Raw genomic sequence first — 16734 nt, forward strand, 5'->3', positions numbered from 1 at the left:
TAAAGTGTACATCATAATTATTTTCCATTATTCATTTGAATAGTTATTATTACATGATTATTAATAATGATAAACGTTTGCCATTTAAAATGCCGACACGAGCAGCGTCTGAAAGTGGGTCTAGGCAGAATTCATGGCGATCTGATCTAATATAGTGGGTTACATCCGAGAAGTGTTAGAAAAGAATGCATCTCGCAGAAATACAGCCGATAAAACAGTCTATGCAGAATACAAATAAAGTACTACATAGAACACAGCACAAAACAACAGACGCAGAATCTATATTATTGATGTATGCAATACAGTGGTGTTGCAGCCAATTCAGCAACTACCAGGAAGAACAGGTGACCTCAGTTACGCATTTATGTTATTTAAACTTTCTACGCAAAAAAAAGCTCCGAAACACCGGTCGCGGTGTCATCGGGGAACTGTAGTCTCGTTCCGTCTCCAGCTGTGCAGACAGACGGAGTTTCGCTTCTGGACTTCATCTCCCACAAGGCAGCTGGGACGCCCCGCCCCCTCCGTCATTGGGCGGCGCCGGTCCGTGACGTCACGAGCGGCCTGGGAGTCAGAATGAGTGAGCAAGGAAGCAGCTGGCGCGCCTGCCGCTTGAACTCGGGAGGAGAAAAACGCGATTGTGCTTAAAACAAAAAAAAAAAGAAGTAGCGGAGCTTGTCTCGGGAAATTTGGTTTACGAAATCCTGCTGGCTGTCGGGCTGTCGGGCTGCCCGGGGGTGGGATTGCGTCGTGCGGTGTTGCCGACTGGAGCAGGCAGCTTGTTGACAGCAGGGGACGGAGCGGAGACGTGCGATTTGGGGTGGCAGCCGGGAGCGACTCTTCACCCCCGGGCTGGGGGCTATCTCAGGGCGTGAGGAGAGGAGCATCTCCACCCGCTTCCCCGTTTAAGCCAGAAACAGAAGAAGACAGGACCGGGCATCCCTGGCCTGGGAGAGCAGAGTCCCCGGAGCGCAGCGGGTGCCGACCGGCGCCCAGACGCGGGACATGTCGCGGTCAGCCGGCCGGGTCGCCACAGCTGCCCCGGGGGGCAGGTCGGGGTGCGGCCCCTCGCCCTGACGCGCCGCCTCTGCCCCGGGACGTGCTGCCCCGTCTGGGAAAGTGAAACGGTCTATTTCTTTTTTTTGGGGGGGGGGGGACTCATCGGAACCGCGGGAGGCCGGCCAGGATGGACCGGGGTCATGGGTCCCGGCGCGGCCTGCAGTAACTCTCCGGCCACTGTGACCGACTGCGGAGAAGCAGGCTGGGAGCGCAGCTCACTTCAGACCTCCCTCTAACCCCCCCAGTTTCGTGGGAAGCGGACTTGGCGGCGCCCGGCGTGCGGCCGGACTCTCCCCCTGCGCGCCGCCATGGCGGACAGCGGCCTGGGGCGCATGGTGTCCCGGCCCGGGGAGGAGGCTGTCCTGGGCGCCGTGCTGCCGGCCTCCTCCCCGCACAACACCTCCCTGTCGGCCAGCCCGACCCCCGGGAGCGACTCCCGGGGCTGCGAGAACGGCGCCCTGATGGACAGCTTCGGCATCTTCCTGCAGGGCCTGCTGGGGGTGGTGGCGTTCAGCACGCTGATGTGTGAGTACGCGGCCCGCAGCCCTGTGCACACGCCCGTCCCATGAAGCGATTCAGGGTCGAGTCAGCGACGGGGGTCTCGGCGGGGTCAGAGTGTTGCCCTGCCTCTGCCTGGGGACCCCGTCTGTCTCTCTCCCTCTCTGGACCACTCAAGTCAGCTTCCCCACACCTGGGGGCCAGGTGTGACAGGCCGGCAGGTATTGGCACCTGGAAATGGAGGAGAAAAGCCCCGCTTGGAGTAAAAGCAGTCCTGCTTGTGGTTCGAGCTGGGAAGGCCGGCCTGTCACATGTGCTGAGGGTCAGCGCGCTGGAATTCCACGCGTGGGGGACGCGGGGGGGTCCGGTTCCTGTGCTGCAGGTGTGGATGAGCGCTGGCCGGCGGTGTCTCCAGGTGAGACCAGCAGGGGGCGGCGGCGTGGCGGTGCTGTCTTTCTCACCTGCTCTTCTCTTTCCCCGCAGTGAAGCGTTTCCGGGAGCCCAAGCACGAGAGGCGCCCCTGGAGGATCTGGTAAACCCCTCGCCTGCCCCAGACACCCTCTCCCGGGGGCGGGGGGCTTCCTGCTGGACAGGAGAGATGGTCCCCTGGTCCTCTCCCGTTTCTCTCTTTGTCTGGCACTCCCTCTCTCCCCTCTGCCTCTCATTTCATTCTCCCTCTCCCCTCTGCCTCCTGGTCGCCGTCTCTCTCTCTCCCTGCCCCTTCCTGCCCAGCTCCTGGGCCGGGCTGTGGAATTTCTCCAGCGCAGCGACTTGTGTGGGAATTTCTCTGCCTTTGGTCTGTATTTCCGGGGCTGTGCTGGGTGTGGAGGCGGGGCTGGTGATGCAGGGGGGGCGGGGCTTGGCTGGCATGGGGGGTGTGGCTAGAGAATGTGGGGGAGTTGTTGGCTGTTGTGGGGGCGGGGCTCGGCTGACCTGGGGGTGTGGCTAGAGGAGGTGGGGGAGTGGCTGGTGGGTGTGGGGGAGTGTCTATGCCTGGGGTGGTGGTGGTCATCGGGCCCAGAGAGCTGGGTCGAGAGCTCCAGCCGCCAGTGCCTGTCCTGCCGGCTTGTTCCACTAGATGCAGTCCGGAGGGGGGTGGAAAGCAGCCCTTTCCCCCGGCTTTCTTCTTGGGTGATCCCAGGTGCAAGGGGAAAGTTTAGCCCAGGCCAGCTGACCTCACAGCGAGGGAGAGATGTTCAGCGCCGGCAGCGTCTCTCTGTGCTGAAGGCTCTGTGCTTTGACCCCTGATGGTTTGTCCCTCCCCCCCCCCCCCCCCAGGTTCCTCGACACGTCCAAGCAGGCCATCGGCATGCTGTTCATCCACTTCGCCAACGTCTACCTGTCCGACCTGACGGAGGAGGACCCCTGCTCACTGTGAGTGTCGGCCCGTGTGTGGGGGGGGGGCTGGGTTCCAGCTGGGGGGCAGGAGGGGCGGGGGCCGGTTTCGGGCCCGTGTGGGCTGGGCTAAGCTGAGCTGCCCTGTGGCCCCTGCAGGTACCTCATCAACTTCCTGCTGGACGCGTCTCTGGGCATGCTGGTGATCTACGCGGGCGTCCGCGCCGTGAGCGTGCTGGTGGAGTGGCGGCAGTGGGACTCTCTGCGGTTTGGGGAGTACGGTAAGCCCGGCGCCACCGCGGGGGGGCGGGTGGGGGCAGCCCCAGCTGAGGTCGCCGGTGGTCTTGGCTTCGCCTGACCGCTAGCAGCGAGCGGACGCGCTGTGTTTTCACGAAGCTGAAAAAGAGAGGTGGGGAATTGGACAGTCCGGAGTCTAGGAGTCTGAGCAGCTTCTCCAGTGGGAGATCTGTTGAGACGGTGCTGTTGCTCTCAGAGTCCGGAGTCTTTATTGTACCCCAAGCTACAGCGGTACGTTCGCCCCCAGAGCTCTCTCGGCAGGGCCGGACTGGAGCAGGCTGGGGCTCCTGTCACCGGTTCTGAATCCGTGAGGATTTTACCTGCGGAGACCGCCCCGGATCTTGAGGTGTCCCGTGCCTGACTGGACCGGTGCGTGTGGTCCGATCGGGAATGGAGTAATGCCGGCGTCGCGTGAACGCAAGGCGGCCGCGTGTTTTCGGGCTGCCCGGAGAAAGCTGGCGCCTGGACCAGAGTTCCTGGAGTGCGGAGCGGGTTGTGGCAAACCGGGGTGACCACAATGTCGCAGCGTGGGGGCGCGCATGATGACCGACAGGGCGCGCCGTGATGTGAACGAGGTGTGGAACAGCTCTGTGCACGTGACTACAGAGAGGCGTTAAACGTGTAACAAACACCTGTCTGTGCACGGCCGTCTGCAGGTCGATTAAACAGAGCTGTTAACGGGGGCGACATCGCTGTCACAGGACTGATTGTACAAGAGGCTAGGAGCCCATAAGCAGCGCCATCGCCTCGGCCTGGAGTTGTTTTCAGAGGTGGCGTCACTAAAGCGTTTGACCACTAGGTGTCGCCCTTGCCTGGAGAGTTGGCAGTTGTGAGAATCGGAGCCGACTTCTTGGTTAAAGGCTATGGGATATACATATGTATACAGTGTAAGCTGCTTTAAATAGAAGTGTGAGCCAGATAAATTAGTGGATGTGCTTGCCAGTGTGTCGATTTGATCTCTTTCTTGAAAGATCCCAGGGATTCTGGCTTAACAACATGGCTGGGCAGCTTGTTCCAGACCCCTGCCACCCTTTGTTTAAAGAAGTACCTTCTGTTTACTCACGGTTGCTCCGATGACATTCACTCAGCAGATTACAATCAGTGCAATCAGTGCTTTTCCCCTGCTGTTGTTTGAGGCAGCCCCCGGCCTTGTTAATCATTGTTGGTTATCTGCAGTTAAAGGCCAGTTGTTGCGGTTTTCCTAGCCTGTGGCCGTCAGTCCTGCAGGCTGGTGGGAGTTCAGGGTTTGTGCCCTTGGGCTGCAGGCGGTCAGCTGACAGGAGACCGAATTTTTGAAGAGGGCTGATGGTGTCGGCAGAAATAACAGTGTGCCACCTCCCCTGCTCTCTGGGCGTCACGCTGCGCGATCAGCCTGCCAGCGATGGAGGGACGGAGCTCCACTCCCCCTCCCGTCGGCGCGCCTGAATAACGCGGTGGCGCTATGGGCTGGGACAGGGTCATGGCTTCGCCAGCCTCTCGAATTGCTCACGGACCCCAGAGTCTATGTCCTTGGTGCGCGGCACACCCCAGCGTGTGAGGGTTTCCGTTCCGCTTGTGCTTTTAGCGATCGCGTTCGAACTCCTAAACCATCAAATAGAAGACGTTTACAGCACAGGATTAGCGCATCTCTTCACCTGCCTCTGATGCACTGCAGCCATGCTCTTCCCAGAGCTCTCCAGCTGTGGGGGGTTTAAAGAGATCTGGAAAGCCCGGAAGGCCGCAGTTGAGCACTTGTGGATCAGGGATCAGGGACCGGACGCCTGGTGGCAGGTGCTCACACCGTGTCCGTGTCTGCTCCCCTCTCTCCTTCCACCCCGTCAGTCCGGCTCGGGCTCAGCCTCCGGGAGAACTCTTTCCGGAGCTCTCCGGCTGTCACCGGTCCTACTGTCCAGCCTTGGAGCTGAGCTTCCCTGTTGCTCTTCCGACCCGCGCTCTCCGAGCGGAGCAGGCTGTGCGGGTGGGATCTGTGTTGCTGTTTAACTCCTGAGAGCCCCGGCACCCCCCTGCCCCCTCCGCCACAGAGCCGTGTGTCCGGAGAGGCTGGAGTCCAGGCTCCGAGCGCCTCTCCTGCTGCCCGAGGCTGGGCGTGAGTTTGAGAGTACGGCCGGGGGGGGGATCAGGTGTCACAGCTGAGGAAAGCTGAGACTCAGGCAGACGGGGGTGGAGAGGGGGAGATCGGGAGGGGGGGGAGTGGAGCGGAGCGCGAGGGGGGCGCTCGGTCATTCTGCTGTTTCTGTCCTCCCGCTGAGTGACCGGACGAGATTAGCACACTTCCTCGTGGTCACAGGCCTCCGAGACGCGATCCCGGGGGCACGACGCACTCGCATGTCATGGTGTTAAAACAGGGCCGGGTGCGAGCCGGGCAGCAGTGGGGCGGAGCGTGGCGCTCATTCCTGCTGCCACGCGGCCCTCGAGACCAGCGTTCAGCTCTGGGCTGGAGTGCCGTCTGTGTGGAGTTTGCATGTTCTTCCCATTCCTTGTGGCTTGTGGGAAAAAAACGCTGCTGGTCCTGGAGAGATGCAGCATCCCGAGTTCCAGTCAGTCCCATTACTGACGTCAGTGGCTTAATTAGGTCGTAAATTGTCCACCTTGATCAGGCATGTCAAACCTTTGCCTGAGCGTCTGCGTCAGGCCCTGCATGGCGCACCACTTCAGGCTCCTGCTGGCCTCCTGGTCTTACAGCTGTCCAACCGCCGGAGCGAAAGGAACACAGGAGCTCGGGAAGAGAGAGCCCTGCGGCGAGGAGCTCCTGGAGCTGACTCGGCCTCCCGTTGTGCGGGAGGGGGGAAGGAGACCGTGTATGGAGTCCTGCGGAGTTTTCTTTCTCATCGGAGCATCTGAGCCACGTGAAGCTGGGAGGGTGTAATGCCACTGACGTTCGTGCTCTGCCCTTGTGAGGCCTTTAAACCCTTTCTATTTATTTTAAACTCCACATGGGGGTGAAGGTTGATGCAGAGACACAGTGCAGAGCTGCTTCGCGGTGAGAAGGGGAGGGGGACGTTTACATTTTTGCCTCCCTGTTTATACTGGGGCAGTTTCCCTAAGCCTGCCCCCTCGTTTACATTTTCCAGCGCGGCTCCTGCCTTCTGTCTGTGGTGAGAGAGAGAAGTTCTGTGTCTCTGTGTCGGTGTCTGGGTGTCCATTTTGCAGCAGCTCCCAGAAGCTGTTTGACACCTGTCCTGTATTGGAGAGCTCTGTCCCTGCCCCGGGGGAGAGGGTATTAACCCAGAGCTCTGTCCCTGCCCCAGGAGAGAGGGTATTAACCCAGAGCTCTGTCCCTGCCCCAGGGGAGAGGGTATTAACCCAGAGCTCTGTCCCTGCCCCAGGAGAGAGGGTATTAACCCAGAGCTCTGTCCCTGCCCCGGGGGAGAGGGTATTAACCCAGAGCTCTGTCCCTGCCCCGGGGGAGAGGGTATTAACCCAGAGCTCTGTCCCTGCCCCAGGGGAGAGGGTATTAACCCAGAGCTCTGTCCCTGCCCCGGGGGAGAGGGTATTAACCCAGAGCTCTGTCCCTGCCCCGGGGGAGAGGGTATTAACCCAGAGCTCTGTCCCTGCCCCGGGGGAGAGGGTATTAACCCAGAGCTCTGTCCCTGCCCCAGGGGAGAGGGTATTAACCCAGAGCTCTGTCCCTGCCCCAGGAGAGAGGGTATTAACCCAGAGCTCTGTCCCTGCCCCGGGAGAGAGGGTATTAACCCAGAGCTCTGTCCCTGCCCCAGGAGAGAGGGTATTAACCCAGAGCTCTGGCCCTGCCCCGGGGGAGAGGATATTAACCCAGAGCTCTGTCCCTGCCCCAGGGGAGAGGGTATTAACCCAGACCTCTGTCTCTGCCCCAGGAGAGCCCCTGCAGTGCAGTGCCTGGGTGGGCCAGTGTGCGCTCTACATCCTCATCATGATGTTTGAGAAGATCCTCATCATCCTCGTTCTCCTCATCCCGCAGTGGAAGAAGGTGCAGTTTCAACACTAGATTTCGGGGTGTGCGTGAGTGCGCTGCGAGTCTGGAGAGCGGGGTACGCTGTGAACTCTGGGGGGTGGGGTCTATCTGTCGTCTCGCACGAACGTGACAATCTCTCCAGGCGGAAGGTGCGCCATCAGTCTTGCCATCGGGGAGCTGTAGCCAGCGCCTCTAATGAGGGAAAGAGCCTGTTCAGGATAGCAGCGTGTTGAATGGGTGTCGGACAGCTGTGCTGCTGCGCGAACCCCACATCTGGATTTTGGATGGGGGCTGCACGCTCACCCCCTGCCCTTTGCTTCCAGCTGGCCCTGCTGAACCCCATAGCCAACCCCCAGCTGGAGCTGGCCATCGTGATGCTGATCGTCCCCTTCTTCGTCAACGTGAGTCACCCCGTCCTCGCCTCGCCGGGGCGCGTGGCCCCCCCCTCCTGCCCGGCACGGTTTTCTAGCTCCTTCCCAGAATACCCACGGTGCCTGTTCTGTGTGTGCGCGTGGGCAGGCGCTGATGTTCTGGGTGGTGGACAACTTCCTGATGAAGAAGGGGAGGACAAAAGCCAAGCTGGAGGAGAAGGAGGGAGCTGAGGACTCCAGGGGCAACAGCAAGATCCGATACCGGCGGGCGCACTCTCACGAGGAGTCCGAGTCCGAGGTGAGGGAGAGGAGGGGGGCACGCTTGCACGAGGGCTCGAGGTGGGGGGGGAGGGCGGGAGACCAGATGAATCGCAGGAAGGTATTCGGCACAACTCGTCCAGACGCACGAGAGGCGGGGGAGACGTTCTCCACAGCGGGGGCAGACTGCGTCACGGGTGTTTCCATGCGCACCTGCGAGGGGGCGTACGGGTGACTGCTTTTCTTTTTCTGTCCATCTCCCGGTCAGATCCTGATCTCCGCGGACGACGAGATGGACGACTCGGAGGGGGAGGAGGACCTCCGGAGGCTGACCAGCCTGAAGCCGGTCAAGAAGAAGAAACACCGGATGGGGCTTCCAGTCTGAGGGCCCCCGCCCCCTCCGCCCCACGTCGCCCTTGAGAAGAGGGGCGCAGACTGCAGGGACAGCGGGGGGCCAGCAGTCCGCAGGGTGTGCTCACCTTCATCACTGTTGCTCTTCGCAAAAGCTGGCCAACTCTGGGGGGCGGAGTTTCTGAAAGCCGCCTGGTCTGAGGAACCAACCAGGACGGTAGCCACACCCACAGTCTGCCACTTTGCTCCAATCAGGGTAAGGGGGCGTGGCACTACACTAGCCAATGGGACGAAGAGGAGATCTGTGGGGCGGGGTCTGTATTGCCTCCCCGCTGCCCTGGAGAGCACTGTCACAGGGGCCTGAGACGGGCATCTTCCAAAAAGTAGTTTTTAATTCTAGTTGAGTCCCTCAGGTCGGGACTATGCATGTGCATTCTGGGTAGTTTTGAGGGATTCTTTCATTCCTAATTTTTAGTGCAGTGATTGTCACTCCTGGTCCTGCCCAGGAGAAATGTGGGGTCTTCTGGCTCTCCTCCCAGAGACCCAAGTGACATTATTGGGCGGACTGGGGACGTGACTGGTCTGCGCATTTCGTTTCCTGGCCTGTAGTCATGGACAAGTGCGCCGTAAGACCTGCAAGGATGTGGCTCTTCAGCTCGTGCGCCGTCTGGAAAGTGCTGGAGCGGTTTGTTCAAAGTCTTGGGACATTCCCCGCGTGCCTGCTGAAGACGTCGTGGGACGCTGGTGCTCACGAGCCTCAGGGGCGCGCTGTGGAGACCCGCTGTCCCACATGCTGCTGCTGAACACAAGCACAACTCGACTTCTCCCTTGTAAGACAGCGAACTGCTCCCGTAGTGGCCTTCTCCCGGACCCTCGTCTGGCTCTGCGGGTGAAAGGGCAGAGGTGGACGCCTGGGGCAGGGGCTTGTGGGACGAGCGGTTCACCCTTGGGTGCTCCTGTGGTTTGGTACCTGTGAGGTTCCGGTTCTGGGCCCGCCCGCCCCGTGTTACTGTGAACGAGTCACGGAACGTCCTTTGCCCTCCTCCCCTCTCCTGCGAGCCCGACCTGAGGTCCTGCTGTCAGCGCTGGCGCAGCCTTGGGGGAACCGGGCCCCCCTGTGTGCTGTCGGACTGCTGCTTTGAGAAAGTGTTGCCGGACGTTGGGTTTTTACGGTCATTGCAAACATGATGATGATTTAGAGCCAAGAGAGTATGCGTGCTCAGGGACAGATATTTAATATTTAAAAACCGTAGCTAGGCCGTGCCATCAGTGTGGTAGAAAGGCTGTTTCTGGAGCGCGCAGGCTTGGGGCTCTGGCCTGTGGAGGAGGGCTCACAGTGCCCGCGGTAGCAGTCCCTTGGCGATGAAGGCTGGTCCTGCTGGTACGCCACTCGACCCGGGAGGACGATGGCTTCTCCTTCGGTTAGCCGGTCCTGGAGCGGCGCTCCTGTGAGCAGGGAGTCGGAGCCCAGGCCTGTGTGACCCCCAGGGCCGGCTGAAGGATTAACGGGGAGCAGCGCGTGTGCCCCACTGCGCAGTTTGTGGGCCGAGCCTCCCCGGCGCTTCTGGGACAGCACCTCTGCGGGGAAGCGGTCGTTGGTGTCGCTCTCGGAGGGGGGAAGTGGGCTGTGGCGATGGCGGACACCCCCTGCGAGACCCCCTAGAGCAGAGCGGTTGTTCCTGTTTGACCAGCAGGAGGCGATGTTGCGTCCCAGTTCTTGGACCCTTTCGGTGGAGCGACCCGGGGAGATGAGTGTGTTGTTCTGAAGCGACTCGTGTGATTAGTGATAAAAGGTCACGTGAGGGATTCTGTCCCGGAGAGCGGGCAGCTCGGTGCGGAGTCCCGTCTGCAGGGCCCGGTTCCTCAGTACTCCACTGCCACCTCTTGCACTCGCCTCCTAACTTCCTTTGTCGTTTATTTTTTGATGATTCATTTTCCCACTGTGGAATGGTTTCCTCACCTACATTCCAGATCCTTCCTGTTTTGTGTGAGGAGGTCCCCTGGGGTCGAGGGGGGAGCCCCAGGGCTGGACAGTCCTTGCTGTCCTCTGTGTTTTGGAAGTGCGAAGCTGTGGTTCTGGAGAGACTGTGTACAGTATGGGCACTCTGTGTGCGGCGCTGCAAAATGTTTATGTATCTGTGCACGATGAGGGTACCTTTTGTTTGTGCGCGTCACGGGCAACAGTGGTTCACTGAAAGCCTCCTCCAGTGCCTTCGATGGTGATGGAAGGTTCGTTAACGCGGCCCGTTTGGGGTGAGAAGAAAGGTGCGAGGCTCTTTCGTTCACACTGATCGCGATCGTCAGGAGCTGATCCTCACCCCTCGGGCTCGCCCGCGCGCCCCCACACTGACCGGCTGCCCTTCTCGGACCCCGGCATGCAGGGCTGTTGGGGCTGACCGTGTGTGTGAAGGACAGTGCCTGAAATTTAAGGAGACTGATACCGTAGAATTGTTTCTGTGCGGAGGAAGCTAAACCGAGGGGAAAGAGCTGAATGTCCGAGACGAGCAGTATATATTTGGGAAGTTGGGCCCGGTAGGTACCTGTGGGCAGTGCCAGTACACACCAGTGGGCGTGGGCATTCCCAGTGCCCAGGATAGAGGAGCCACAGTGGGGGTGTGGAGAAGGAGCCGGGCTCTCGGTGTCCGTGGGCGTGCATTAACCATGATCCTCTGCTCTGCATGGCGGATTCCTTCCTCCGTCACTCGGCAGTTTCCACAGCGGATCTCGGAAGCTGGTGTGTCGCTTACAGTGGTTTACACCAGGTGGGGGAATGTTGCACTGGAGCAGAAAGCGTTGCAGGTCATTCCTTGATCGCACCCCATTCCTGCTCCGTGAGCGGTGTTCCTGTGCTCCCTGTTCCCTCTGTCCTTGAACCCCAGCGTGTGGGCTGGAGGGAGCAGCGTGTCCCGCCTCCTGTGGGTGGGACAGCTGAAGGCAGCAGGACTGTCCCACGCGCGTCCACAAGGACTGGGTTAACCGCACGGACCCTGGAGGTACTGAGCTGCTGTGGGGCCTCGATCTGGGCTCTGGAGAAGACGGCCGGAAGGAGAGATCGTCGCACCTGGGCCTCCCTGAGGGAGTTCTGTCCGGGTCCGGGTCCAGTGGATCTTCTGCAGTCCAGCCCGGGAGGAGTCCAGGTTAAAACCGATTTCCTGTGTTGCATTTTAACATGAGGGCTATTGGGAGATCAATTCAAATGTCTTACTTATAGTACGATGTACTGACATTATATAAGCATTTACAATAAAGTTTATAAAGTAAAATGTACTCTTTTTATTTTCAGTGCGAAACTGGGATTGATCTGCTGGCTGTGGTTGAGCTAGGTGTGTCAAGTGTGTGAATTCAGAGGGAGTGTGAGAGGAGAGGGACAGCAGTGTCTCCAGTCCAGTCAGGAGTGTGTCAGTGAGTGAATTCAGGGGCAGTGTGAGAGGAGAGGGACAGCAGTGTCTCCAGTCCAGTCAGTGTGTGAATTCAGGGGCAGTGTGAGAGGAGAGGGACAGCAGTGTCTCCAGTCCAGTCAGGTGTGTCAGTGTGTGAATTCAGGGGGAGTGTGAGAGGAGAGGGACAGCAGTGTCTCCAGTCCAGTCAGGAGTGTGTCAGTGTGTGAATTCAGGGGGAGTGTGAGAGGAGAGGGACAGCAGTGTCTCTAGCAGTGTCTCCAGTCCAGTCAGGAGTGTGTCAGTGTGTGAATTCAGGGGAGTGTGTGAGGAGAGGGACAGCAGTGTCTCCAGTCCAGTCAGGGGTGTCTCAGTGTGTGAATTCAGGGGGAGTGTGACAGGAGAGGGACAGCAGTGTCTCCAGTCCAGTCAGTTGTCTCGTGTGTTTATGCTGGTGAAGTGCTTATTTTTAAAGTTGAAGAATAGCAGCCACACTAACTTGATCTGATAACGACAGCAGTGGTACCAGCAGCTATGGGCTGCTCTGCTTTCCTGTCTTTCAGACAAGCCCTGTCCTGCAGACGACAGTCCTCCACCCCCTGTGATTAAATGGGAGTTGGGGGGGGGGGGCGTCTCTTTAATTCTAATAGAGAGCGTGGGGAACCCCAGGACGTCCAGCAGGAACAGGTGCTGGAAAGGGCAGCAGTGAAACAGGACACCCAGGGTCTGTTTATGCCTCAGGCTCTCGTAACAATGACTCATGCTGGGAATTCTGCTGGCCTGCTTCCTCACGGACGACACAGCTCCTGCAGAATTCCAGCGAGAGTGTGTGTGCGTGTCGGCGCAGCATCGGAGATCTGTGAGAGAGGCAGTCTTTATTATCCCTGAGAGGGCACATTGTGTTACAGTAGCCGTGTTGGTATACAGACGGACAGAGAAAAAACCACGACAGGAACAACAATATACACCCTTCTTTGCATAGAAAGTCCAGTGTTAAGTAAGGATACGGCTACAGGAATGAATGAGAACTTCAACCTGTTGGTTTTTGGAGTTGGGGAGCCAGAATCTGCGTTCTGATGGGAGTAACTGGACATTATTGAACAAGGGGTGTGAAGGATCGTCACGGATGGATTCTGCTTTATGTAAAACACATGCATGATGGTGGACGGGGCAGGAAGATCAGCACCAATGACCTTCGGAGATACAGTATGTGGGTTTGAATTCACAGCACAGACCACAACAGTCACCCCCAGCCACTGCCTAAAGGGTTAAATCCTTCTGCCTGCTGTTTCTAAATCCACGCTGCCCTTTCCCATGAAGCTGTGGTGGACGTGCTGGGCGGCCGAGCGCCTGCAGATGGGCTTTGTGTCTGTGGGGCTGTCGAGATTAGGATCTCAGTGCTCTAGCTTGGTGACCCTCCTTTCTCAGCAGTGACCCAATCAAGACCCCCCACCTGCTGGTCCGGTCAGACCCTCCCGTTCACCTGCTCCCTGCTGTGCGTCTGAAAGGGGGTCCCCCCGACTCATCTTGGGGTGTCAGCCTGCTCCTGGGGTTCCGGGGGATTGGCAGATGCTGGGGAGTTTGCTGTAGTTCTTGTGTTCCGGGCTCCTCTCGGACCAGGAGGTGATGTCGCTGCTCAGGACCAGGGGTGTCCAGAACAGGACTGGCCCAACTGGCCCCCTTGGGTGTTTCATTCAATTACCTGACGTACCGGGAGCTGTAATAGAGCTAACGAGCTGCTGGAGCAGTTGTGTGGGAAGTGTGGGGTTTTATTTCATCCATCCCTTTTCTAACCGGCTCTAGTGAATTCTCTACTGGTGTCGCGGAGCACTAGGATCCTGCGAGCGCTGAGGATGGCCCCCGCAGGAGAATCGGGCTGTGGGAAACGGCGCAAGCACACACACAGGACCATGAGGGGGCAAAGCGGAGATCTCCTGTCTTCTAAGAGTGAGCTGGTGGTGTTTTTTCTCGCCGGAAACACAAAGGGGGCTGGAGAGAATGAGAGGGACAGGGGGACGCCGTCCTCGGCAGCTGTCCAGAGGCCGGTCTCGGCGCAGCTCGTCAGATCTAATAATACCCTCTTACAGCACGGGGGCAGGGCAGGGGGAGACTGACTCATCCTCTGGGCCACGATAAAAGGAGGAGTGAGAGTGGCGCTGTCAGTCGTCAGTCGGCAGTCGGACTCGGCTCTGCGATCAGCACACATGTCCCAGGTACGCGATGCGGGGTCTCCCCGGTGTTCACGGGGGGCGTCAGCTTTTGTTTCGGGTGGGCTGCTGTCACTCCCACAGCGAGCACAGGAACTGAGCGACGGGTGGCGACTGCGCGCAGGAGAGCCGAGACGCGACCGGAGGACTCGCACTTAAGTTTAGATCATCGCTGTTCCTTCCTGTACCTAGACAGATGGTAACGATGCTCCCTGTGGGTGAAGTCATGTGCCAGGAGGCTAATGTGGTATGTGTACAGAGCTATAGAAGCTGGCTGGCAATGCCCAGTGATGGAGGTGTATCAGTGTCTGGGGAAGAGGTGCCAGTGATGCCCAGTGATGCAGGTGTATCAGTGTCTGGGGAGGGGGTGCCAGGTGATGCCCAGTGATGCAGGTGTATCAGTGTCGGGGGAAGAGGTGCCAGTGATGCCCAGTGATGCAGGTGTATCAGTGTCTGGGGAAGAGGTGCCAGTGATGCCCAGTGGTACAGGTGTATCAGTGTCGGGGGAGGGGGTGCCAGGTGATGCCCAGTGATACAGGTGTCTGTCTCAGGAGAAGAGGTGTGTTTTTGTATTGGCAGTAATAAACACTGCTGGTGGTGACGGGTTTGCATGGGGGTACAGAGGACACTGGGGTCCGCGGGTAAACTGGTTCTCTCTTCTGCACTGGGTCTGCCGTCACTGGGCCATCTGGCGCAGCGAGCTGCGGTGTACCTCGGAGGGAAAGGCACTGCAAAGGAGCACACCTGTCCTACAGTGAGCTCTGGCCTGGGAGCGGACTGCAGGGGCTGGGAAGTGGGGGGCCAGGCGCTCCCCCAGGACGGAGGGGCGCAGGCGCAGTGGGGTAACCCGGCCGTGTGGGTGGTCTCGCCCCCCCAGCCCGAGGAAGTGAAGAAGAAGAAGCGGCCGGCGATGAAGGAGGAGGACCTGAAGGGGGCGCGGAGCAAGCTGGGGCTGAAGGGGGAGGTCAAGTCCAAGACCTACGAGGTGATGATGGAGTGCGGTGAGTGTCACAGGGCGGCCCAGCGGGGGGTGGAGGGGGTCTCCCTGCGGCCCGTGGAGCTCCAGGGCGAGACTGACATTCATTTCTATATAGCGCCCTGGGACGAAGGTTATAAACCCCCTAGTTCACACGAGGCAAGGCTCTCTCTATATGTATGGGTTCCAAGGACTTACCATTCCAAACATTGAAAGGTTCTGGGAAGGGCAGTGATGCTGTACAGCAGGCAGCAGGCTCAGAGGAGGAGGAGGAGAGGGGAGAGAGACAGGCAGCAGTGTGGGAAAGCGCCGCAGGCTGGGCCAGCCCTCAGGCCCAGCTGCTCATTCCTCAGAGCCTCTGAATTTCCACTCCTTCTATAGGGAGAGAGAGCCGGTCCTCGCCAGGACACTGTCCCAGGCTGCTCGTGACGGGGCTCGCTGACGCCCTCTGGCTGCTCTCCCAGCCTGCTGCGCCACGGCGCTCGCGCGGGGGACAGGGGTGAGCCTGCAGGCTGGCACGGCCCGGAGTTTGCCGGTGTTCCTGTAGGACACGGGCTGCCGTGGCCCCTGTGAAATTCCACTTCTGTTTTGGTGCTGTCGCAGTTCTCCACAGCCCCGAAACCCCCCTGCCGGGCCACAGCCTGGGCGCCAAGGGATCTCGGGGGCAGGGACTGACTCAGTCTGCCAGCACCCACTAGGGGGCGCACAAGTGACGAGGCCGTGCGGGGTGGGTGCGGCAGGAACAGGGACACAGGATCTCACAGAGGAGCCAGGACGGGACGCAGCTGTGGCAGACAGAGCCCCAGCGGATGTTTTTCAGCTCGGACTCTCCTCTGCTCTCCCTTGCCTCCTTGCCATGCTCCTGGTTCGAGACCAGCAGAGCCTGAAACTGGGGGAGATGGAGTCTCTATTTGCGGGGAAAGGAGAGCAGAGGTCACCACACAGCTCCTGCTTCGCTCGGGGTCAAGGGTCACGGAAGTCTCATCCCCCCCGCTGTCGAGCTGGGAAGAGGGTCGAGCTGCCCTGCCCGCCTGGTTACCCGTTCACACCGATCGCTGAGCGACGGAGAGCGGAGGCTGGCACGGGCGCGGCCTCCTGACTGCGCCGACCGCTGTCGTTTCAGAGCGAGCGGGCAAGGCGGCGCCTTCCGTGTTCAGCGGCGTGCGGACGGGAACGGAGACCGTGTTCGACAAGCCGAAGGAGCAGCAGCCCAAGAGCGTCTTCGGGAAGTAGGGGGCCGCCGGGCGCCCCGCACCCCGCGCCAGCGGCCCCTCCCTGCCTTCGGACCCGCGCCGGCCCGTCTCTCCGCCGCGGGGGGTGTGACTGAGCCGCCAGCTCCTCCTGCCGCGGGTTCGAATGAGCTGGCCGTCACACAGCCGCTTCCCAGTTGATTCCTGACGTGTGCCGGAGAGGAGCGGGGCAGGAGAGCAGGCCAGGCTTTTGGGAAAACTCCCCCCCCCAGGGGAGCCGTCTGCCCTGGGGTCCGTTCTGCTGCGTGACTAGAATTGCAAAAATGATCAGATTGCTGGGTTTTTTCCCGAATAATACGGACAACCCTTGCTTGGGGCAAAAAGCTTTGAACATCTGCTGGCGGCAGAGTCACCCCAGCCTGACGCAGAGACGGTGTGCGCCTGTCGGCGTGAATCCAGACCTCCGCTCGTGTGCGGATCTGTTGCGCTGCAGATCTCATCCTCTCTGTCCTCATCAAGATGCTCCCTTTGTGAATAAACGAGTTTTCGGAAACCGCAGGCTCTGGGTTCTTCTGTGCTGGTCAGAGTGGTGTTCACTGCACTTGTCCGGACAGACGCGCGCCCCGGCCTGGGCCAGGAGGCAGGGAGAGCTCTGGGCTCCGGGCGCAGGGAACTGACAGGCTGGGGTTCTGGTCCCGGGTCCGAGGCTCATCAGCCCGGGGAGGGAGAGGGAGGGTGGCGAGGTCAGGGGTCAGAGGACATCCTGCTTGTGTGTGGGGTGACCAGTGTGGCACCTCCCTGGACTCGGGGTAGTGTGACTGGGGGGAGGTGGGAGAGCTGAACACTGAAGGGGTGACTCGGGGCCCCCAGTTCTCTGAGTGCCCCCC

The 16734-nt window shown here is 59.9% G+C and overlaps 1 protein-coding gene across 2 annotated transcripts; it reads left to right on the plus strand.

The window, feature by feature from the left end:
- The first annotated feature begins 542 nt into the window (after positions 1-542).
- Positions 543-15981, plus strand: LOC107077446 (store-operated calcium entry regulator STIMATE-like). Of its 2 annotated transcripts, XM_069189639.1 has the most exons (11): positions 543-1581; positions 2038-2086; positions 2833-2928; positions 3049-3170; positions 7020-7132; positions 7441-7518; positions 7637-7786; positions 8015-8125; positions 13624-13632; positions 14559-14682; positions 15781-15981. In XM_069189639.1, exons 1-11 carry the CDS (start codon positions 1365-1367, stop codon positions 15888-15890), a joined length of 1179 nt encoding a protein of 392 aa, XP_069045740.1. In that variant the 5' UTR covers positions 543-1364; the 3' UTR covers positions 15891-15981. The 2 variants fall into 2 exon arrangements, with proteins under 2 accessions (XP_069045740.1, XP_069045739.1); XM_069189638.1 differs by lacking the exons at positions 543-1581; positions 2038-2086; positions 2833-2928; ... (3 more) ...; positions 7637-7786; positions 8015-8125 and having other exon boundaries at positions 13578-13687.
- Positions 15982-16734: the final 753 nt, after the last annotated feature.

This window comes from Lepisosteus oculatus, chromosome 4, assembly GCF_040954835.1.
Source record: "Lepisosteus oculatus isolate fLepOcu1 chromosome 4, fLepOcu1.hap2, whole genome shotgun sequence".
Taxonomy (NCBI): Eukaryota; Metazoa; Chordata; class Actinopteri; order Semionotiformes; family Lepisosteidae; genus Lepisosteus; species Lepisosteus oculatus.

What these genes read in the sequence shown, in the direction of transcription:
- LOC107077446 (XM_069189639.1), top strand. Translation starts at nt 1,365, where the DNA reads ATGGCGGACAGCGGCCTGGGGCGCATGGTGTCCCGGCCCGGGGAGGAG. An exon ending in GGCGTTCAGCACGCTGATGT is followed by an intron (nt 1,582 to 2,037) that starts GTGAGTACGCGG and finishes CTTTCCCCGCAG; the next exon opens with TGAAGCGTTTCCGGGAGCCC. An exon ending in TCATCCCGCAGTGGAAGAAG is followed by an intron (nt 7,133 to 7,440) that starts GTGCAGTTTCAA and finishes CTTTGCTTCCAG; the next exon opens with CTGGCCCTGCTGAACCCCAT.